The sequence below is a fragment of the Pyricularia pennisetigena genome (assembly GCF_004337985.1).
Source record: "Pyricularia pennisetigena strain Br36 chromosome 4 map unlocalized Pyricularia_pennisetigena_Br36_Scf_9, whole genome shotgun sequence".
In the NCBI taxonomy this organism is placed as follows: domain Eukaryota; kingdom Fungi; phylum Ascomycota; class Sordariomycetes; order Magnaporthales; family Pyriculariaceae; genus Pyricularia; species Pyricularia pennisetigena.
The window spans coordinates 178,943-202,683 of NW_021940921.1; the positions used below are offsets into that span (position 1 = coordinate 178,943).

Below are 23,741 nucleotides of genomic sequence, written 5' to 3' on the forward strand. Positions count from 1 at the left end.
TTATTCGCGGTAAAAGCTACATATAAATATAAATCTTGCTAATAACGTATTTGGGTAACGGCGAAAGATTATTGGGTTTACCGTTTAATAATGTTATATAAAATAAATATATTCCAAACCCGGATAACATATTTATAATACGTCGTGGAATTCCATTATTTATAAAATATAATATAAATACGCGTAATAAATAATTGTTTTTTCGGGGGGGAATATCCGTAGGTTGAAATCGCCAGTATTAATATAACGCGTTAATCCTTTGACGTTGGGGGGTTTGTGGTTTCCAAAAAGATATTTGGTTCCAAATATATTACGTTCGAAATTTGTAACGATGGATAAAACGGGCGGTGGCCCCGGAAATGCAATAATAGTAAAAATATAAATCTATATAATATTGGCGTTTTCGATGGGATTTTTGAGGTGGACGTATCGAATATTTGTTTAAACCAATTTATATCGTTCACGTTTTTGGCGAAATAATTTTTTATTCCCGAAACAACGAAATTTGTGGGTTTAAACCGGTTAAAAAAACGTAAATATTATATTAATTATTTCAATTTTTTACGTAAAAAATCGGTTTTAATAGGCGCAGGAAATTTATTATTAAAACGGTATTTAACCCTATTAACGCGTAAACGTTTTCAGATTTAAAAATTTCGTAATATTTTTTTAAAAAAAGTATTTGCGATGGGGTAAATCGGGTAATTTCGTAAAAATTTGCCGTTATTATTAAAATATAAATAAATTGCGTAAAATTCGTGTATCGGTAACGGTTACGCCAAAATTTGGTAATATCGCGAATAACTTTAATTTCGGGGTTTATTTCCGTTTCCAACTCGGATTTTTTCGGTAATTGTTTTTAATTAATTAAAAAAGGTTGAAATTCCTATTTATTTTCAAACATAGGATTGGGCGATAATAATTGCGATAACGATAAAAATAATAAAATTAAATCGGACGTAAAGTATTGGGTTGCAAATTGCGCGGATAGAAATACTTTTGCGGGTATATCCATTAATATAATTGGAAATATGTTTTCTATTATTAAATTCGGGTTTTATTTGGGTTAATAATATATCGAATAAAGGTTAATATACGTAAATATATAATATAATAATTAATTTTTTTTATTTTTTTATATATTGGGGGGAATGGTGGTTAACGATGTTATAGCATTGGGTGTTTTGTTGGTGGTACCGCTATAAACGGCGAAATGCGACAAAATATCCTTAAACTAAAACGAGCGCGATTTTTTCGGCCAATGTAATTGGTCGAAAAGCCATGTGGCTGAAAGGTATATGGAGCGCTCGGTCCCCACTGCGAAGCAGGGGGGTCTAGTTTGAGCACTGAGACTACTGGCGATTACCGAACGCGGTTGGATATCCGTTTTATTCGTATTGGTAAAATATATACCGGCGGTATTTATTGGGTTGGCGGCCTTTATCCAGCTCCAAATTCCAATTAATTAGCAAGATAAAGTCTTGGTTAGATGAAAAGGTGATTGCCTTTCCACTTTATGGTTTTGGCATATGAGTCCGCCTCCCCGTTCCCTGTTGCCCAGGTATCCAAATCACGCTTCGGAAATTTGTCGAACGAGGCGGCGTAAGTCGCGACGCTGTGGGCTACCAGCTTCGTGTTCAGCTCCCAGGCGGTGACATTAACGTTTCGCGTATCGTCGCAAAGCTGGTGGTAGCATACGTCGTAGGCATCGCCATCTTTGCCGCCAAACATGCTGCGCTCCTTCTTGGACTTGATGCCCTCAGCGCCAGTGGCGATTCCTCCCGCGGGGATTCCTGCTCGAATAAAGCCGTCATAGTCACTGCGGCCATCGAATGGGATCAGAGTGTAGTTGAGACCATGTGATTGGTACCAGTCGATATACAAGTCACGGAGCTCTTCGGATCCAGTCGGGTGGATGTCGTTGGTCGCGTTGTAGACTTGATAAGCAAAGTTGGGGCTCGCAAGCATGTCGTAATCCATGAATAGGCGAACCTTGAGGTTCTCCTTGGGAGGCAGGCTGGATGCGTAGTAGCTTGAGCCGACAAGGCCCTCCTCCTCGGCGGACCACCAGGCGAAACGGACGCAATTGTTGACGGAGAACTTGGTGAGCTGCCTCGCAACCTCGAGGAGAGACAAGGTACCGGATCCGTCGTCATTGATACCCGGACCCGCCTCGACACTGTCGGAATGGGCTCCCAAGGCGACGCAGTTGTCTTGGTCGCCTTGGGTGGTCTGAGCAATGAGGTTGTTGGTAATGGCGGTGTTGACCCAGGATCGAATGTATGCAATGGCATCGACCTTTTGTCCACTCTCCAGCTTCTCAATCAAGGGCTTGGCCTCGTCCAGGCTGATGCCAAACGTGGCGACATGGTCGTCGTTGGGAGATCCCAGAGTTCCCGAGATGTCGCCTTTTTCGTGGTTGTACACGATGGCGGCGGCAGCACCTGCTTTCCCTGCCAAGGTAGACTTGTCACCGAATGCGCAGACCCCACGGCGAATCAAGGCGATGTTTCCTCGGACGCTTGACGGGTAGTCCTCGGGAGAACATCCGTTGTTCTCGACAAGGGCCACGTCTCCATGAACGGGTTCCCTATCCTTGGTTGGCGGGGTGAGGCTCATGGGCTTGGCGTCCTGGAAGACCTCATCGCCGACGACCAAGCGGGATTCTTGGACCCAGCCAACATATGCAGGAAAGGGCTGTTCCACGATGGTGTAGTAGTCTCCCAGGCCTGAAATGGCATCACGAATATACTTCAGAGTCCCAAGGTGGCCTAAAATCTGACTGTTAGTCTCTACACTACTGGTATCGTAACAGGGAAGAATCTGTGCAACTCGCCTTGACTTCCAATCACACGTGTCGGGCGATTGTACTCGGGGAAGCTCAAGTTCGCGATTGCATAGAGGTCTTGGGCGCCTTTGAGGAGCCTGTCGGTGGAATGCTCGCTTGCAGGGCATCGCTGTCGACCAGAGGCTTCTCGGCTGATGATGCCAAGATAGATTGCTCAGCGTCTTGGCGGAGCGGCTTTTGGGCAGACGACGCATGGGCACCGCAGATAGAAAAGGCCGCTAGCGACTGCAAAACAAGAGCGCGTGAGGCCGCCATTGTTTGTCGGTCCGTGGCTCCGTTGCAGCGCGATGAAACGATTGTGTTGTTTGTTTGTTGTCGTTGTTGTTCTCAAGTTGAGGGAGCGCAATGAAACTTGGAGAGAGATGGAACTCAAGATAAGGANNCTAGGTAGATCTACTGTAGTGCATTGCATTGATCGGCGGAAGGCAAGCCGAGGGTGGCTGGTGGATTGATCGTACAGGGGAGTCCGTTTCCGCTACGGATAAGGGCACGGGCACCTACAGTACCTACTGTTCCGATTCAGCCAGCTCTCACTGACCAAAGACACCCGGTAGGTGTCAGGTAGATGGAGTATTACTCGATGGCTGTTTACGGCTTTGAAACAAACTTACTCACTCAATCATCAGCGAAATCGCAGACATATTCACTAATTTGGTCAATGGGTATATGTATTTATTGTGGCACCTGACAGCAACAAATTTTCAAGCTGCCCGCCCCGACCCAATGCAATTCTTTGCTTAGAAACCTTGCTTCTTGACCTGTTCCTTGGCTGCCGCAATGGTTGCAGCAGAATTGGGGTCATTGAAACCACAGCCCGTCTTGCCGTTCTGGTTGGCAGCGACTTCGTTGGAGCAGACTCCCTTGTTATCCCCGTTTCCAGCGCAACACTTTGACTGGCAATCGGCGCCGTTGACGCAGCCTCCTGTAATGAACTGCTGGCCATTCCCCTCGCCTACATTCTTGGCGCCTGCGTTGTTGGGCGTCACTTTCGCGGTGACAGAAAAGGCCACTATACATGAGAATGTGTTGTTAACGAAACGTCACAGTATTCTTGTGTCGGCTGGTTTGAGTTAATCGACATGAGATATACGTACTCGCAAGGACAGCAGCAACAGTGGAAACGCGAACCATCTTGATATTTAGAAGTGAAAGTGTGATTGACAAAAAAGTCAAGAGACGCCTGGTCTAATGAATGAGGAAAAAAAAGAAAGTTGATTGGATATCAAAGAGTGTAACTGAAGAGAAAGTTTTAAGAGATGGACACCAGGTCTCTAAAGTGAATAGTGAAAGTTCAAAGATGGGATGAAGACGAAGAGAGGAAGATTGAGGTCGGTAGGTCAACACCAATGGCTTCCTTTTATACGGGCAAATGTGAGGACCGAATGGGAGAAGACGCATCAGTCACTATGACAGTCAGCCTGTCGATCGTTCACCCATGGCGCTGTGTTTATGCACATGATCTGTCAATCAATGTCATCGCCTGATCTACTGTCTGGGACAAACGGACATGAGACGGGACGAAAAATGTTCAGTATATGATACCGCGTTTGGGATTTGCAATCGTTCTCCTGGAACCATAATTCATTCCTAATATGGCGGTCCGAAATTCCATAGGGACAAAACATAACAAGCCCTGGCAATCCCTGGCAATCCCTGGCAATCCCTGGCAATCCCTGGCATGGAAATTCCCGATATGGGCCGGCTATACATGTTCGTGGGGGGGTGAAATCCCATCGGCAATGGTGCGGCATTCCATTCACGGAATCCACTGAGCTTGTTTCAAAGCCAAGCTCACATTGCCCCGATAAGGAGGAGGTAGCTGGGGTACTATCCAGGGGTAGTATTGGCACAGTACAGTATAGTAGGCTTATGATTTAAGAGCCATGCGGATGTGATTCAGGAATGTGGAGTTTTACAACAGCACGACCAAGCTTGGCAACGGTATTGGGCCACGGGCTGTTGCCGGATGGACGGTTGTAAGTTTTATCTTTTTTTTTTTTTTTCTCCTTTCTCCAAGGCCCCTGAAATGCTAATCAGCAAGCTCCCTGCCTGCTTGCACGCTTTTGCCATCGCAGCCAGCACTCCATCAGCTCCTCGGGAGTCGAGGATTCCACTCCGAGGCAGGTACACTGCCTTCTTTCAACCATACCGCGGTGCGTCTGACTGCCATACTGGCCGCCTTTGACCACTTTGGGCAGCGCCTCAGCAACAAGCACCCTGGAACTTTGCTGAGGCCGCGCACCGTCGAGAGCCACGGCAACGCTCGGCTCCTGATTCCCGCCCTTGGTGGACAGCCATAGCCTCTGGGCCTGCTCGCAGCGCTTAAAGTGCTCGTCCAGAAATTGCCGCCTCGTGAACGAGAGGTACAAGTCGTCCAGCGGTAGATTGCTCATGCCATACAAGCCGCTCGCTTCCTCGCCCACCCATGCACAGCCTACGCAGCGCACCTGGATTTCGGCCACGCCTGATTTCCTGTCCAACCAAGGCAGCCATGAGGCCGCCATGTGCGTGTACTCTTTACACTCCCCATTCGTTAGGCTCACGCCTGCGCCAGAACTATACCACGATATGCCCCAGCGCCTGAGTTCATCGTGCAAGACCTCGGTCAGCGCCGACGCAGAAACCAGCACCGGCCTCCCGCTCTCCTGGCCCGTTACTGCCCGTTCCTCCGGCCCGTAAAGACCCGGCAGTACGGCCATCATTGGCAAGCTTTCTAGCTGCCTGTCGCTCAGCAGACCTCCGTAGACCCCGCGGGCATATTCGACAGAGCTCACGCGTGTTTCCGAGGCCGACTGCAGACACCCGTTGCAACAGCGAATGCATCCCAAGAGGAAGACAAAGTCGCCCAAGCAGTCGTGGCAGATCATGCAACTGTGAGTGCACAAGACGGTGTAAATCTCATCGAGTCCAATGTAGAGTCCCACATTGGACCTGAGTAGTGCAAGCGTAACGTCAAATCCGCCGTATCTCACAACGTCTCGGTACTTGTACAGCGAGTTGACCGAATTGCGCAGGCGACGGTTGACATGTCGCATCCTGAACAGCGACACCATGTCGAGCCGGTACAGCACCGAATCTAACAGCTCCTGGGGAAGCCCATCTAACCCAAAACCAGGGCATATGGTTGGCGCATCTGACAAGCCGAGGAATGTCTCTTCAACACCGAGGTGCGTAGCCTCGGGGAACCAGATGACAGCGAGCCGACCGTCTTTGTTTTGATATGTCACGGCCTTGATTACTGCTTCTTCGTCGTCCTTGTCGAGCGTGAACTCTTCTTGTGACCATATTCCCCTACGTATCATGGCTGCGCGGTCGCTGACACTTGCTTTTGCGTAGTCCATCGTCAAATCATGCTCCCGTGTCCACGATGTGTTGCGTTGCACCTTGGTTGATGAAGAAAACGAACCAAGTATAAAACCATACCCCTCAACTCCGGCTCAGCATTTATCTGCATGCCTTGGGATCTCCCCATGGAACCAACTCAACAAGCTAACGCCGCTAGACCTATTTCTAGTGGGGGGGTGGGGAAAGTACTGCTGCAATGGTTCTTCAATTCTCCTGCACGTGAGATTCTCTCGGGAAAGCACAAGGGTGCATGCAGATCGCCAGGTATTGCAGGAAATGATCTGCACATGCATCTTTGTCCTGGGTAACTACAAGTAGTCTAGACTAGACGAGCTAGTCCCATATCCAACTCAGAATCCTAACCCATCCCTTACTTTGAGGTTCGGGTTGCTCTGGCTGCAGCTCTGCCTGTTCCAGGGCTTCTCCTACTGGTATTTCCCGCAATGGCGCTATCTTTGTCTTCTTGGCAAACTTCCAAATAGAATAAGCAGCCAGCACAAGCGGTATGTCAAGATAATGCGACACGAATGAGTTGGCGTCCCATCTGCCCTCTGTAAACACGGCAAACCCCCCTGTAAACAAAATGAGGATGCACATGAAGAGTGCCATGGGACTGCTGTAGACTGCGACGAGCGAAAAAGGGAAAAAAGAAAAAGCAAATATAAGTCATAGTTCGGCCGTCAAGATGAAAAGGTTGGAGCAAAAATAAGAAAGCAAAACTCACCAGTCCATGAATTATGCCACGGCAGCCTCTTTCGATCCAACCCCTGAACCTTCAACGCCTGCATCAAGCGGATATGGTTCAACAGAATGGCCGACCACGAGATCAACACGCCGGCGCTCGTCAGCGAAACGAACCAAAAGAAAACTGTCAGAGCCCCGTTGGAAAGCGCCATGAAGCTCAGGAACATGAAGGCAGTGAAGAACAGCACGCAAACGTGTGGAACTCCCCACGACGTCGTGTGCAGGAACATCTTGGGGGCCTGACCCTTGAGCGCCAGACCAAACAGCACACGCGTCCCGGACAGGAGGGCCTGGTTGGACGCTGACCACGCCGAGGTGATGACGATGGCGTTGACCACGCTTGGGATCGCCGGGATGCCAGCGGCCTGCGCAGCGATGACAAAGGGTGATTGCGCCGCCGTGCCCGAGCCTTCGTTCAGCCGAGGGTCGTCGCTTCGCACCAACATGCCGACTATCAAAACGGCAACCAGGTAGAAAAGGACGACGCGGGCAAAGACGCGCTTGCAGGCGCGTGGGATGGCGTGCCGGGGATTGCGCGTCTCCGCGGCAGCCATTGCCAGGGACTCTACTCCTGCAAACGAGAAGACAGCACCCGTCATGACGGACCAGTAGCCGAGAAACTTGCCCCAGTCGCCCGAAGCAATGTACTCGACAAATGGTCCAGGATCCTGCCAGTGCGCAAAACCGATGCGCGGCGTGCCGGGGATGCCGCCAAGGTCGATCACCAGGCCCAGAACGACCAAGAAGACGACGAGCATGATTTTGAGCAGCGCAAAGACGAACTCGACTTCGCCAAAGACACGCACAAAGGCAATGCCCACAAGGAATGTGAACACGATGAAGACAACGATAAAGATGGCAGGGCTCAGGTCGGTCCAGAACTGGAAGAGCACGCAGATGGCGGTGATCTCGCTGGGTATGGAAAGCACGTTGCCGTAGACAATGTTCCAGCCGATCGCAAATCCCAGAGCCGGGTCCACAAAGAGCTCGGCGTGACGGACAAAGGATCCCGTGACGGGTAGCAGCGCCGCGACCTCTCCCAAGGCGAATTGTACGGCACAGACAATGAGGCCAACCGTTGCGTAGCCGAGCAGCGCACCAGCCGGCCCTCCATTCTGGATGGCTGATCCGAGACCCAGGAAAAGACCAGTGCCGATCGCGCCGGCTATACCCAGCATGGAAAGATGACGCTGGGCCAAACCACGCTGCAGCTGCTGGTCTTCCACTGCCGTGACAAAGTCGCCTTCATGGTCGTCTTGCGGGCGTGTATACGATTCCTGCTCCCGGGGTGCCAACGCACCATACGACAGGGTCGATTCTCGATTGCTGCTCGCGCCGGCCCGCGAGTGTTCGGACCCGGGAAGATCTGGAGACAGCCAGCCGTGTTTCAGGGTGGTGTTGATTCCTGGCGACTTTGAGCCAGGAAACGGAAAAGCGTCGTTTCCACTCATTGTGCTTTGTCACGGTGCCGCAGCCGTCTGGCCCTCTGGGGTTTTTTTGGTTTTGTTGAAAGGGCAAGCCAGAAAGAAATCCAGAAAATCACCAACCAAGTTAAGCCCAGCAGTGGCGGGTTTGTTGTTATCTCATGGGGCTTGGTTCCAGAAGGATGTTATAGAGACTTTACCTGATTCATGATGCAGATTGCGAAACGGATTATTTTTTTTTTCTCTCTTGCGCGGGTTCCTCCAGCAAGGTAACATAATGATAAACGATGGTGCCATCGCTCACGTGGAGAGCACCCCACCCAGGAGACATCGTGTTTTGTCCTGTTCAGGTAATGAATCTGTCCAATGTGAATGGTGTGAGTAGGGGCAAGTAAGAAATCACCGAGGTAATTAATTACCTGCCTACCTAGGTATGTGGATATATGGTTTGCACAAGAAACGAATCGCTGGGAATCGCGGGTGACTGGTGGTTTTTCTCAGACAAGCGGCATTTCAGGACCCGACTTTCAACAAGACAGGTGATAAATACCATACCTAGACCACAGTAAACTACTGTAGGAGCCAAAAGGAGATTGATGGAAAGACCAATTGTAACTGTGGAGCGGCGAAGTAGGTACTTTAGTTCTTTGTAAACGAGATGGTAGCAGCAAGCTTGGGTGTGGTTTGGTTTACTTAGCTTAGATACCGAGGTATCCAGCCCCACCTCCCGCCGCCGTCCCCCAGCTGGTCATTGCGGCAGCGGCTTCGTCATCGCTCTCAGCTGCGGCGACCCATCAGCCACAGGGCCAAGCAGTTGACAGCATTTGCCCTCCCAACATCGAAAGATCAACCAAAGCACAACGTCGAAGGCAAGCATTAAGGAAGAGCTTTTTGCTATTAACTTTTTTTTTTTTTTTTTTGAGAGAGAGAGAGAGAGCTCGATCATCAAGCTATCTGCCACAACCACCCGAAACAAAATCAACCCACGCCCTGCGGCCTACCAACCAACCCTCCCGCCCACAATGCGCCGCGTCTTCGGCTCCGCCCCAACCGCCCCAAAAGCCACCCTCGACGACTCGGTCACGGCGCTCGAAGCCCGCCGCTCCAAGATTGAGGTGTCCATCAAGGCCAAGGAGAATGAGATTGCCGAACTGAACCGCCGCCGGGCGGCCACGCGGTCGGCCGCCGCACAAAACGCCCTCAAGACAAAGGCGCTGCGCATACTCAGGCGCATGAAGGAGGACGAGGCCCAGATGAACAACGTGCAGTCGCAGATCGACAACCTGCAGAAGATGCAAGACATGCAGGGCACGCTCAAGAACAGCGCCGTTATGGTCGACACCATGCGTCAGACGCAAAAGGAACTCAAGAAGCAGTACGGGAAATTCGACATCGACAAAATCGAAAAGATGCAGGACGAGATGGCCGACCTCCTCGACATGAGCAACGAGATCCAGGAAAGTCTGAGCAGAGGCTACGACGTCGGTGAGGACATTGACGAAGCCGACCTCGAAGCCGAGCTGGACGCAATCGGGGAAGAGGTCGAGTTCGAAAGGGAAACGGGCATCGGCGGCGCCGTCCCCTCGTTTCTGGAAGATGAGGTGCCTGATTTTATTGACGAACCTCCTGTGGTTGAGAAGAAGGTTCAGGAAGCTGCGAGGTAGTAGTAATGGCTGCTGCGGACAAATCAGCTGGAGCTACATGTGATTAAAGGGAAGACAACTAGGCACTCTCGTTCCCTTGGCGTCAGGAGTTTGGTTACCATAAGGGTCTGTCTGGCTTATTTTAATATGGCGAAGGAGAGAAAGATGTATCACGGCTTAATACGACAGTGAATCAAGTTCATTGATGCTACCAAACAAGGTTCTTTCGGTGTCTTTTTTTTTTTTTTTCTCTCTTCATCCAATACAGATTTTATTACAAATACAATTGAGGAAGCAAATCTCTTTCTACTTGTCAAAAGCCAGTTCCGCCATGCAATGCAAGCACAAACCAAAACACTTCAAAACAAAAATAATAATCATTAATCGTCCAAAGAAGAAGAAGAAAAGGAAAACCCCCCAGAGAACCTCGCGACAAACACGCTTTGGGTTGCAAAGATAAAAAATAAAATAAAAATTAAAAAATGAAAGATCAAAGCCACCTACTCCACAGTGGCCCAGAATCGACTCGCCTCTTCCAGCTCTGGATCCCCGTTGCAAAAGTCCCAGCCCACAATGACGCTTGTCTGACTGCAGCAAATGATCCTGCGAACATCAAACTGAAGCTTAAATATACGCACTGGAGTACGTTCATCTGCGGCGGCCTGGTTCAGGCGTCCTCCGACAGCAACGGGAAGTACGGGGTGCGCGGGCGCCATGCTAGGTGCTGGTGGAGGTCCTGCTGGCGGTGCGCCGTTGGTCGCTGATGTCACCGCCGCCGCTGTTGTTTCTGCTGGTGGTCCTGTAGAAGAGGAGGTCGCCGTAGCGGCAGGAATGTCCGTGGGCGGCAACCCTGTATCGTCTGCGGGCATAGACGGCCGGCCAGACGGCAAAACAGTTGGTTCCGAGTTGCTACTGGCCGCCTGGGGCCTCGAGGATGCCGCCGATGGCCCTGAACTACCACCGCTAGCATCGGCAGCCCTTGCGGCGTTACTGACCGCCCTCAGGCTATGCATGTTTTCACGTTGCGCCCGAGCCTGAGCCAGCTGCGCCCTCACTACCGCGGTGCTGACGGCTTGGCGCATCTGGCTACGCACCATCGGGTTGGGCTCTCTGTCGATGGCCGCCTGCAATTGAGGCTGGAGTGCCACCATAGCCGGGAAGTTGCTCAAGGCCTGCTGCAATGCGTATACCCCCTGCGGGACCGTTACGTCGATCATGTGTGTCAACGAGCGCGCTGACGAGTTCGAGAGTGACGCTGCGTGGAGCGATGGCGCGTGGCCAGAAGCAAGGTATTGCGGTCCACCAGCCACCTCTTGGCTGTTTGCTAATTCTGCTGCGACATTGGCACTAACCTCGGCTGACGATCCCCTATGTGATTCTGGCATTGGACGGGTCGGCTCATCTCTTTCTGAAGTCTGTTGCGGACGAGTCGGTGCTGTGCCCTCCTGAACCCGCGGCCTCGCTGATCTTCTGTGCGAATGGCTCGCCATCCCTGACCCGGAGGTTGTGGGTCCAGCCACAGGAGCGTCGGCTGACTCCGGCTGCCGCTGAGCTCTCAACCTGTGAAGGGTCAGCTCTGCCCCTGACAACCCAGAAACATCGACGGGGCGCGCATGGCCACCTGATCCTCGTCCCGGGTAATCTGCAGGGTCGTCTGTCGGCCGCGATGCCGCCGCTAGTGCCGCCTCTTCTTGTCTGAGATGATGCTGTTTGTACCACTTTCCTTCTTTGTTGCGTCTCCAGACGATGATGCTTTCATCGTAGGACCCCGACACTATTCGTGCATACTTGCCTCCACCACCGCCGGGAGGTAGTTTTGCGCCATAGGCTGTAAGCTCCTCTGGCCTGCTGCTCCCCGCGTTTCTTGAGCTACCCCTAGTCTGGGTTAACAGCGTTCCCGCCCGAACCGCAGCGCTGAACTTCTTGTCGACACGCCTCGCCTCTTCGGCATCCTCGTAATCGCTGTATGGAAGGTCTGCGAAGCCGGACTGCAAGGTCCTTACCAAGTCCGTGTGCCCTTGAAGACTCGCTACCTCGAGTCCTGTTCTGCTATCAAAAACCTTGATCGCATTGTCGTTGCTACCGCTCACGATACGCTTGCCATCATATTGAACACAGGCAATTCCTTTCGCGTGGCCAATGTAAGTGCACTTGCAGTGTTGTGTCGGCCAGTCCCAAATCTTGAGGTGTCGGTCTCCGGAGGCAGAGACGACTTCGTTGCCAACTATTTGCACAGCATTCACAGCAGCCCCGTGACCTTTGAGTGCGCCGATCATGGAGTAAGGCGGTATGATGGCCAGGTTGTCGATGCCGTCGTAATGTGTATGTTGGCTTTGGATGACCTGACCAACGCCATACACCGCACCAGTGTCCCCATAGCCTTCCTCGCCAGGTCCAATGGGTCGTCTGTTGAACACCTTGATGGTCTTGTCTTTTGAGCAAGTCACAAGGATCCGTTTGTCGAACTTGACATTGAGCACCGACTCGTGGTGCGCACACTTAAGCCGCTGTACCATCTCGCCGGTTGAAAACTTCCAGATGATAACGTCTGAATCGCTGCTGCCCGTAACTATGATATCCTCGTCTGGATCTGAATCGAATTGCAGGCACAGCACGGATCCCTTGTGGCCAACAAGCGGCGCCCTGACGAGCCTCCGCGTGTACATGTCCCATATGCGAACCGTCTTGTCCCTGCTGCCGCTGACCAAATATTCCGAGTTGAACTGAAGACTGTAAATGCACTCCTTGTGACCTTCCTCGGGATGGTTTGGATGCGGGAACTGGAAGTTGACAAATTTGCCACTCTCCCAGTTCTGTTCTAGCCGATGTCGAGTCGCATACATGTATTTCCAGTTGAGTCTGTACCTGTTTGAATTTGTATGCCAGTTCCAAAGAGTCGTCTTGGGCAGGTTCGTTTCAGCTGGAATTATTTCTGGTAAAGACTCGGGCTTGATTTCGCTCGTTTCCCGGGAGAGCGCCGTCCTGGGAGTATGCGCGGGCTCCTTGCCTTTCCCCTTCGAGTCGCCAGTGAGGCCGTTCACGTTCAATGCGCCGATCCCTGGCGTGACACACGTCCTCGTATTTGATGAGCCAGAGCTGTTACCAAATATGCTTGAACCGCTCATTGCAGCATCGTCCATCATGGGGTAGTCGACATCACGAGTGTCATCGGGTGGTGATCTCGTAGGGCTCGTGATGGCACGCTTCTTATGTGTGTGTCCGTCTTCGGACGACCGCAACCTGTGTAGCGGCCCATTCAAAGAGCTTCCAGACAAGGCTGCCGCGTTCACCTTGTCTTCCCACAAATCGATTTCCGATTTTATCGTCTTCCATCCTTCACGGTAGTAAATGCGCTCCCAAAGCTTCCCGTCTGAGGCGAGGTTGTGCCAGGCTCGACAAGCTTTGGCTAGGTTGATGAGAGACAGTGGATCGAGATAGCCCAGTATCTTGAGACAGATCTCGGCGGGGAGATACATGATAAAGTCGATGTAGAGTCGCGGGTTGAGACGCTGTACGATTTCAGCAACGACGCTCGTGGGGAGCTCATCTAGGAGTGCGAGAGTGAGCTCTGCGCGCGGTAGCAGGATGGAATGGCAAGAGTTAGTTGGTGTCAAACGAGCTTGCAAGCTTGGGGAGAGGCGGCGGCTAGAAGCACCCGCGACAGCCAAGCGCGCCGCCACAAAAGCAAAAAGAGCTGAGGATGGATTCTACCTACCCGTCTTGTTGGCGATGGAAAGGTCCGACATGTGTTGCAGTAAAAGATCCGACACGGGGGATCTGTTACTTGAGTGGGACTTGTAGAACGAGGTCGAGACCAAGGTATTGAGAGGGGCCTCGCTATAGCCCTCATCAGCCGAATTCATTATAGCGAAAACGGTCGAATGAGGCCAACTCGTTGTTTGTATGGCTTAGCCAGGGGAACACGAGAGTGCAGCTGAAAGGCGCACTGCCCTCTGAGGGGTGTATGTCTCCTCGATGTGACAGTGACGGCGGTGACTAAATAGGTAGGTACCCTTTCAAGCTAGGTATGGAGCGCTCGTGTTGTGGACCGATAGGTGGACCGGACCTTTGTGGCAGGTTGCAACGTGAACTGCGTCTTCGTCTCCGGGCTCACGAGAAATCGGCTGCACGGTATTGTGTAGATATGTACAGGATCGAAAGTTGCCTGGCGCATGCAGTTGCGGTAGCACCCAAGAGATCCAGGTGGGCAGTAGGGTTTTGATGAAACGAATATACGTTGGTAATGGCGCGCCGGATCGTCCGGCCTGTCTTCTTTCTGAAGGTGGTGATGACGCGAGGGTGGCTTCGATTGTGGGATTTGGTTGTGGGTTGGGCGACTGGGATATCTCGGTACTGGGCGGAACGCTGAGTATCAAATCGAATCGTGCTCGCACGCAGGCAGGCTCCTGAGCCAGGGCACCTTTGTACCAGGCTGTGCTCCTCCCTCTGTACTGTATTCCAGGGCGCGAAGAGGACTTATCCAGGCTTCAATCCAAGGTGGGTATTGAAAATTGCGTAGCGAGCAGCACCTATTGCATGCGCCTTGACGTGACCGCCCCAAAACAAGTCGGGCTGCCAAGGCGTCCAGCTACTTCAACAAAGCGCAGCCCTCCAGCATGGTGAGGCGAGTTGTGTTTGGCTGGTGGGGTGAACGCCCAGATGGTTCGCTGGTTTATGTCAGCAAAGTTGCCAGGCTAGCCTAACGTTGACCGTTGAAAACGGCGAATCATCACGCCATCACTCACTTTAGTGCTGCTGCTTACCCTAATCGCAACAATATTTTTTTTCAAAGCTTGTACAACACTATCCAAAAAACTTTCCGCTTCATATTTACTGTAAAAGCCTTCTGGTCATTTTCAGGTGATCTAGTGCCAGACAGAACTAGTCTGCGGCTGTTCTAAAAACTCATGTCGTTTGGTCATGACCTACCTCTAAGCACGTAGTAATAACAGCACAGAAACACACAGGGAGATGATGGGAATTTTGGGCAGTGGTGGGTCGAGCTGAGCCTTGATTTGCTTTTCGTCATCCAGTTTATCTCCCTTGTCACTCGTACCCTATGCCATCATGCATTTGCTGCAAAAATGCCTCCCTACCTACTGATATAGATACTATGTAAGGTATCTATCTAGCCACAGCCAGATGAGTTCCAGGTTTTAGCAACAGGAGATGATATCACTGCAGCGTGAATGTCTTGCGATACATGTACGACTTGCACGACCCAGACTACCTACCAATCCAGGCTCCGTTTCGTCATACCTAGGTATTGTATGTATTTTGTATGTGTGAACCGAATAAGAAAAAAAGAAAAAAAAAAAGGATAGCGTACATTTATTAGCAAATGCATATCTCACCACATTACACATTTCTCAATATAGGTCGTGTCGAGGGAATCTCGCAGCAGTTGCCGTAAAGTTTCCCCATGCATAAGAAGTTCCTTCAAATGAAAAATTAGAAAATAAAAAAAACGGCTCTCTATGGTTGCGCTTACCGCCACTTGTTGCTCTCCTTGCACCACATCGGCTACTACATGCTGCATGTTGTTAGCGAGGCAAGTTGAAGATTTAGCAAAAGAGCGCAAGGCTTGTTCGATGTTCGATACAAAGATACACTAACATTCGGCCGTACGGAGCCCGCCCTTAACGTTGCGTCTGTGGTATCCCGCTTGGCGTGTCACTTCTCACTTTCTGTGGTCTTCTCTTCTGGACTTGTCTAGTGCTATTATTTTGGTTGCTTTTATACGCACCCATCATTATTTTTTTTTTTTTTTTTTTTTTTTTTTTTTTAGAAGGGAATGATGCCTATAACAGATAGTCACACTCTCGCACCGGCCCGGGCATGTTATGTACCGTCGTCTCGTTTAAACAAATTATATACTGGTATAGAGAAGCATGATGTACAACGAGAGTCTTGGGTCCTGCATAACCGAATTTGGGTCCTCCATGGCTAAAATAATGACCCTCTCGAGTACAAGCTTTCTCCGGGTTCTAACAGCAGCATCAGTCGCTTTCCCTGCGTGGCTTTTGTTAAAATACATGCAGTACTGTGTTTATTTCTAGCCATGTATATGTAGCGTTTATCCAAACATGCGAGTCGCCGATTGTAGGCAAACTTTAACCAAATCAGTTACAAATGAAATCCTGAACATTTCAAGTTCATACTCGTAAGTACTACGTAACTCTTCAAACCGCTAGTGACCAAATTCCGTGGCTGCCTTACCATAATATCGCTCACATAGAGCTGATCATGTTACTAAATCCAAATCAGAATCTGGATCCAGAATTGTCAGCGAACGCTTTAAGCAACCTGACTGCCGCCCTTCTATGTTTATCCTTTCTTGCAAGAAAAGCAAACGTCGGTCGCCTTGAGCCAATGACTTACAGACCTTAACCTCTGTTTGCTTATTTTGTGGCTACCTGGTTAATCACTGGGTACTGAGGAATGCTATACATATTTTTTTTTTCTTTCTAACCCATGCGTACTTTCGTAAAGCCACATTCTCTCAAGCATAATCCCAGCCAAGTGCGGCGAACGACAGGTCACAACCCCGCTCGCTGACAATATATAGGCTGCACATACACAACATCAAATGGTAAACGGGCTCTGCGCCACGGGGATCCAGACGTGTACGCTGCGTCAAGTAAATGCGGAGTGTTTCTGAACAAGGGAAGGCTAAGGACGCATTGAAGGGTCAATGCTATGAAAATCGCACAAGAGGCCCAGGTTGCTTGGGCATGCGAACATTTAACATCCTTCCCCATCCGCTGCTTTTACGCCAGGGCGGATCACGCTCGTTTTCGGCCGCTGCTTGCGTACCTACTCGGCTTCTGGCATCGAGAACAACCCTCCCCTGGGGCACTGCATGTTCTGTAAGATTTCCAGTTTATCAGAGACGTGTCTGTTTTGCGCCAACAGGTGTTGTGTTCAGTCAGCGAAATGCGTACCTGCGAATAGATAGATGAGACGGGAAGGAGGGGAAGACAGAGCGAGGGGGCAGGTGCAGAAAACAAACAGTTGCGGCGTCAGAGTTGAGCTCAAGCGTTCCTGCGCCATGTCTTGCCAGACACCAATTTCCGTCAATCTCTGCAAGTAGAAAAGGCCCGCGCCGTCGCAGAACTCATCAAGGCCCAGACTAGACGCCTAGTTTAGACTAGACAATGTCGAAATCGACAGGATCTCCAGTACAAGAGCTTTTAATGACCAACCAGAAATAGGTAGGTTAGAATTAGATTATGCGGCAATCGAATGGCCGGTAGTTGGCCAGTAGAACAAACACAACCGTTTGCATAGTGCTTTAGCGACTTCCCCGTTTCGGGATTAGCGGCATCGTTCCCCCCGTCTGATCACCGTGAAACAGGCAAAGTCAAGACAGATCAATGCTCAGAGCAAGCCGTGCCGCTGAAGAGGGGAGATGAGATGAATTGGCATTGATCGTCGATGCACGGTGCCAAAGGCTGCACAGATTGCCGCGGCGTGTCGACGGCGGTGTCGACGGGGCCAGGCTGCAAGACCTACAAACCCGCATGGTACGGTACATAGCTACTGTACTAAGCCATGTATTCCCAGTCTATAAGGGTCAGTAAAAATTGAAATGAGTCTCATGTATGTACAGTACCCTCCCTCCCACCATCCGCCATAGTATTGAACTGCACGCTTGGCAATAACCATCGACCCATTCATTGCACTCTCCGAGGAGACACAGTGTTGGGTACAATTTATATAGAAATATACTAATAATAAGTACTCAATCATGTGGGAACCCAAAGTTAGCTTGGTTAGTAAATGATTCAGAAGCCGGTTTCCACCTGGTTGGTCGATGAGTTTTGGTCCGATTATGCGGCCCTGATTACCAGATTTTTATAATTAGGCTGACAAGAGAAGGATAGAGTGATGGAGAAAAAATTGGGGAGAGAGATAAAAAGGAAGACGGGAATGGACTAAGGACAGGAAAATTGGTATTTACCCCATTGCCGTTTTCAGCGATAATTGTGCGTTTGACAGTGGACAGCAAAAGGCAAGTGAAGGAATGAATAGAAATGTTCAGCAAAATGTGATAGAGAAGCTTCGGATCCAAACCATCACAAAGCACACGCAGACTCCATTGTCCTTTTTTTGTTAGCGCGAGCCCGCCCCAGTGCCGGAGAGGGATCCGGCGTATCGTGGACTGATTGATTGATAGGAACCGAATCCATCGGATTGAGATTGCGAACCAGGGCTTCGAATTGCGAATTGCGGACCACTGAACTAATCCAGGCCAAAGTTCGTCCACATCGCATCCACTCACTCTCACCTTGAGATTTCTGCAACCTTAGTTTGGGCACTTACAGGTACGGTAGGTAGCAAAATATGCGTCTCGTCTTTTGCTCCGGCCAATCTGTTGGCAACTTGCCAAACTGCAACCAGATGTATCAAGACAGACAGTGCAAACTGCATGCAGCTGACTAGGTAGGTCTCCCGAGATGAATCAAGCTTCGAGAAGATAGGTAAGTAGGTTACGTGGGTGGCCGGCATATTTATTAGTGTAGCATGTCGTCAGCCCAACTGAGCAATTTGACGCCGCGACGGTTGAAGAACCAAAACCCCTTTTGGATGCCACTCCCAATCAAGGCTACAGCCGGGGTGCTTTGCTTGGGTGCCCTTTGGGTTGCCAGTTGACCCCAGTCAGACCCTCTTTTCCGTCTTTACCGCGCCCGGTCCAGCCAACCAGGACCAGGGGGTACGACCCATCCATACCCCATGGCCCGTTTCAAATTCGGACCTTGACACCTCTGGAAACAATTTCGAAGGGTGGCTGCTTCTTTTCGCCCCGCGTCTCCTGATTTCCCATTCCCAGGCCTGTTTTGGTATTAGGCAGGTGACATTGAGGAATTCTTGGAGCCATTACTGCGAGGGAAGGAGAAAAAAAAGAAAAAAAGAAAAAAAAAGAGAAAACAACAACACTACTACATAGAATCGATTCATTGACTGCTTTGTCGCCAGGTTTAAAAAAACAAAACCAAAGGGAACTTCTGCTTTACTAATTGGAGACAACCCGGACCAAGACTCGTACGCAGCTTGCAGTCGAATGACGTGAATCAGCAGCCACTCCTCCCAACGCCCGCACCCAACCCGCGAGTGAGCGCAGCGCAAGGGTCACCACCAACCACCAACTGCCCTGTGCTGTGCTGTGTCTGCTGCACGTCGGTCGAGCTTCTGTGCCTGCCTGTACACTTACCCAACCATACCCTTTACCACATTCATCACAGTACCGACGTGACCCGCGCATCCATCCCACTCATGTGCGGCGCTTTTTTTTTTTTTTTTTTTTTTTTCTTCTCTCAATCTTCCATCTTTCAAGACTTTACGACTGGGGTTTCTTTTCTTTTCTTTTCTTGCTTTGATCTTTCTTCAATTGTTCATTCTTCGACGGCTACATATTTTCCCTCTCGCTCCAAACGAAGCCTATTAATTGCGTCTAGTGGGCTTTTTCACCACTGATCCACCCCCACCGTTCTTCGTCCTTTGCCACCAACCGACGACTGCCGCCGACCGCCAGACTCCGCCATTTCGACTTCGAGTTCGAAACATTCGCTCTTGAGATACACGAGACCTCGTTTTTTGACCTCGACGACCTACGCGCTCATTCCGCTTTGTAATTTTTCCCGCTTGAAAAACAATAACAACTTTGACGACGCACGATTAATCGCTCCCCGGCCCGAGTCGACGCTTCGCCAGCGAGGACATCGGTGTCCGCCATCCCACGTGCCCGGTGGCTTTTACTCCGCCGAATGCGCTGGTGATGGCATATGCGCCCCTCTTGAGAACCAACACGACGCCAATATTTCCCTCCTCGACCGGTGGCGTCGCCAGACTCCAAGGCACAATGGGCAGCACCGGGCCTGCCGTGGGCATCCCGCCCCTCAGGGCGAGTCAGCTGTCTGGGACGACGCTTCACAACTCTACGACTTCTCTGTCCAGCTTGGCAAGCGCCTCAACTGTTGTCCCAGTACCCAACGGCGGCCAAGTTGTTGCTACAAGTAACATCATCAATCAGAAGGCCGACGCCTCGAGGTCACTGTACCAAATATGCATGTCGTTGAAGCAGAGACTCGCCCAGGTACCGGGCTTCGACGAATACATGAGTCTCATGGATCAGTGGGAGGCTGAAGATCCTGAAGGAGGAATCGTCGAGTCTGTGTGGAAATTACTCCGCATGGGGACGCCTCTCATTGTCATTTTTAATCTCCTCAAGCCCGAGAACCCGATGAACTTCGACCCGACACCTGACGCGAAAAAGGCCAAGATGTATATCTATAAATTTGCGGAACAGTGCAAGAATGAGCTTGGCATTGAGGACATCTTCACCATCAGTGATCTCCTCAAGAACGATACCACAGGCTTTGTAAAGGTGCGTTCTTGGTAACTTGTGCCACGCATGGCTTGGAACACGACTGCATGCCACCATTCCTGTTCGTTGCTGACGCTTTCACCAATGCAGGTTACGACGGTGGTGAACCAGGTTTTAGATATCGCGCAGACTCGTGGAATGTTAATACAACAGCAGCCATACCCGGAGGATGATATGCCTGACAACGGCAAATCGAAGATGAGCTACCGTGACTACATCGTTCGAGAGCTCGTCGACACAGAGCGCAAATACGTTCAGGATCTGGAGAATCTGCACGACCTGAAGAAGGCGTTGACGGAGAGGGGAATCGTGACGGGCGATGTCGCTTACCAGATCTTTGGAAACATTGACGCCATTCTAGACTTTCAACGCCGCTTCCTAATCCGCGTGGAGACAACAAACTCGATGCCAGGTGAGGTGCAACAGTGGGGAAGTCCCTTTGTAGCTATGGAGGCCAGCTTCGACCCCATCTACACACCATTCATAGCGAACCAACGGAAGGCAGCGTTGATCGCGCAGTCAGAGTTTGACAAGATCAAGAGCATTGAACATCCGGTCGCTTGCGACTTTAATACCCTGGACGGCTTTTTGTTAAAACCAATGCAAAGGCTGGTCAAATATCCTTTGCTACTCAAAGTAGGTTGTCGTGGCGGGTTCGTCAGCAGGCACATGGCATCTCAGGAACCACATTAACTCTGTATCTGTGCAGGATCTTTTGAAAAAGAGTGAAGACGAGAAGGTCAAGGACGATCTTTCTCTTGGTATTGCAGCTGCAGAAAGAACGCTACAGAAAGCCAACGAGGCAGTGGACCGCGATCTTCTGGATGATGCCCTCGAAGATCTCAAAACAAGAGTGGACGACTGGAAGAACCACCAAGTTGACCAATTTGGCTCTCTGTTGCTACACGGAGTACATACAGTTCTCACAGGGAAGAGCGAATCCGAGAGGGATGTGAGTAATGCAAAGACAGTAAAGCGCCCTATTGTGTTTTTTTTTTATTGTTTTGTTTTTTGTGCTACCTTCCTTATTACTGGTTATTCACCAAACGATCTAACCCATCTTTTAGTACGAAATCTATCTTTTTGAATGCATCTTACTTTGCTGCAAGGAGATATCATCGAACAAGAGCAAAGACAAAAAAGACAAAACAAAGTCAACGGGACCCAAGATCCGGAACAAGGGTGCGAAGTTGCAGCTCAAGGGGCGTATCTTCATGACCAATGTCACCGAAGTCCTTTCGTTTGCCAAGCCTGGTTCATACACGGTTCAAATCTGGTGGAAAGGTGATCCAGGCGTAGAAAATTTTATCATCAAATTTCAGAACGAGGAGATGATGAAAAAGTGGGCGGCAGGCTTAGACCAACAAAGGAAGGCCAGTGGCTCCCAGTCGGCGACAAGTCCCGATCAACCTAACGCCGAGTTCGCATGGATGCGTTCACAGTCAGCGATCGAAAACCCGTACGCGCAGACACAACCCGAAGAGGAGGAGGAATATGAGTTCGGGGCAATACCACCGCAACCACAGCAGTTTCAGGCTATGGCAGGAACCATGCCGCGTATGAACTCCACCGCCAGCATACGAGGACGATCACAAACGGGCGAGAGTTCACAGTCGATAGCGAGCATAGTGCGGGCGCCGCCTCCCCGCTTCCCTCTCCCTCAGCCACCACAACCCCTCAGCGTACAGACACAACTCCAAGGCGGCGGTAGTTCACCCGGGTATCGCCCTGCCGATTCATACTTTTCGCCAATTGGCGAGTCGCCCGTGTCTTCCAGAACAAGCACCGCCTCGAACGTGTTCCCAGGCAGCGCAGGTTACGGTTCGTTCAAGGGAGTAACCGGACAGCCGTACCCCGGTATGTGGGATGGTCCCATTGTGGACCAGAACAGGTACACAGCACCTGCGATGCCACGTGCACCCTCACGAGACGGACCCTCGCCTGTCAATGCATACGGCATGTCGGGTGCCAACGGAAGAAACCCCCGCGGACCCAGCATGCCCGTAATGGCATCTCATAGTGCTCAGGGGGCATCGCAACAAAGCCGGAGTAGGAGTTACAGCACGCCGGACATCCAAGGCCAAGGCCCACCGGGGATGCGTCGGACGCCTGGGGGGAGCCAAAGCAATGTGCCTGCAGTGCCCGGAATCCCAGCCCATCTCCATGCAGCGCACGAAAGACACGATTTAAATATCCCGAGGAGTAACACTGGCAGCCCAGCCCTGAGCCTCCGCAATGATTTGCCGATGAGGTCAAATACGCAGAGCCCGGGTGTTCAAAGAGACAGGCTGATGCAACAAGGCGGTGGATACTCTGGAGGAACCATGGCGCAGTTCCCAATGCAGCCTGTCTATCCAAGAGGTGGCACGCCCAACCCACCAGGCTCGGGCCATACTCCGGCCCCCCTCAACCTCTCAGCCGACATGGGACGGACAGTCAGCCCTCCGCTCGGCCCTGGGACACCGCAGCCACCCAACACGGCTGGACTGTTGTCACCTGACCAAGGCGGTGGGATGATGCCAACGCAGCTCAAGGTCAAGGTCAATTATGACACCAGCAACTACATGACGCTCGTGGCGGCGTACAACATTACATATCGCAGCCTGGTAGATCGGATTGACGCCAAGCTGGCTCGATTTACAAACAGCAGCATTTCGAGGGGCAACCTACGGCTACGGTACCGCGACGAAGAGGGCGACTTTGTGAGCATTGTCTGCGACGAGGACGTGCAGATGGCGTTCACAGACGGGCGGAACGGTGATCGCGACATGTACAATGGCGGCGTGGGCGAGGTCGAGCTGTTTTGCGTTGGCATTGGCGGCGAGTAGGGATGAGTCTCAAGTCTACCGCAGAAATGACGACGCCGACGATGGGGGAATCGGCATATGACCAAAGGCAACAGTAAACCAAATTGAGACACTGGACATTTATACTGTTCAGTTTCCACTCTTCCAAAGGGAGTCGCTGGTACCAACGTGTCTATTGACAACCGAGGACGGTCCTTGCTACCAAGCATCGGGAAGCATTCTTTCATACTTTTACTTTCTTTCCCTTGACTCAACCTACTGGATCTTGTTTTCGGCATGCATGCAACATTGAGACGGCGTCGGATTGTCTTGTTTCTTTTTGTGTTGGTTGCGGCCCATGCTTTGTTTTTTTTTTTTTTTTTTTTTTTTTTTTTTTTTTTTTTTTTTTGTTTCTGTTCTCTCCTATATTACTTTTACCCCAAATTTATAGAAGTATAATAGGGAGGTCCATTCCTGGAAGATACCAGCGCGTCCAATAACGTCGCAAAACCTCTTTTATGGTCAAGAATTTTCTTTCTTTTTTTAACCCAGATACCACCCTCT

The 23,741-nt window shown here is 50.8% G+C and overlaps 4 protein-coding genes across 4 annotated transcripts; 2 read left to right on the top strand and 2 right to left on the bottom strand.

Moving 5' to 3' along the window:
• Positions 1–1,485: 1,485 nt before the first annotated feature.
• Positions 1,486–8,388, bottom strand: PpBr36_10107 (uncharacterized protein; the record flags this gene model as incomplete). Its single annotated transcript, XM_029897221.1, has 5 exons — positions 1,486–2,771; positions 3,594–3,857; positions 4,998–6,173; positions 6,568–6,816; positions 6,918–8,388. 5 exons carry the CDS (start codon positions 8,386–8,388, stop codon positions 1,486–1,488), a joined length of 4,446 nt encoding a protein of 1,481 aa, XP_029744291.1.
• A 995-nt stretch (positions 8,389–9,383) lies between these two features.
• PpBr36_10108 (uncharacterized protein) lies at positions 9,384–10,025 on the top strand (the record flags this gene model as incomplete). The annotated part of the gene is made up of 1 exon (XM_029897222.1): positions 9,384–10,025. One exon carries the CDS (start codon positions 9,384–9,386, stop codon positions 10,023–10,025), a length of 642 nt encoding a protein of 213 aa, XP_029744288.1.
• Positions 10,026–10,504: 479 nt separating this feature from the next.
• On the bottom strand, positions 10,505–13,867 carry PpBr36_10109 (uncharacterized protein; the record flags this gene model as incomplete). The annotated part of the gene is made up of 2 exons (XM_029897223.1): positions 10,505–13,572; positions 13,720–13,867. 2 exons carry the CDS (start codon positions 13,865–13,867, stop codon positions 10,505–10,507), a joined length of 3,216 nt encoding a protein of 1,071 aa, XP_029744289.1.
• A 5,915-nt stretch (positions 13,868–19,782) lies between these two features.
• Positions 19,783–23,219, top strand: PpBr36_10110 (uncharacterized protein; the record flags this gene model as incomplete). Its single annotated transcript, XM_029897224.1, has 4 exons — positions 19,783–20,391; positions 20,482–21,027; positions 21,101–21,343; positions 21,459–23,219. 4 exons carry the CDS (start codon positions 19,783–19,785, stop codon positions 23,217–23,219), a joined length of 3,159 nt encoding a protein of 1,052 aa, XP_029744452.1.
• Between the last annotated feature and the right edge of the window lie 522 nt (positions 23,220–23,741).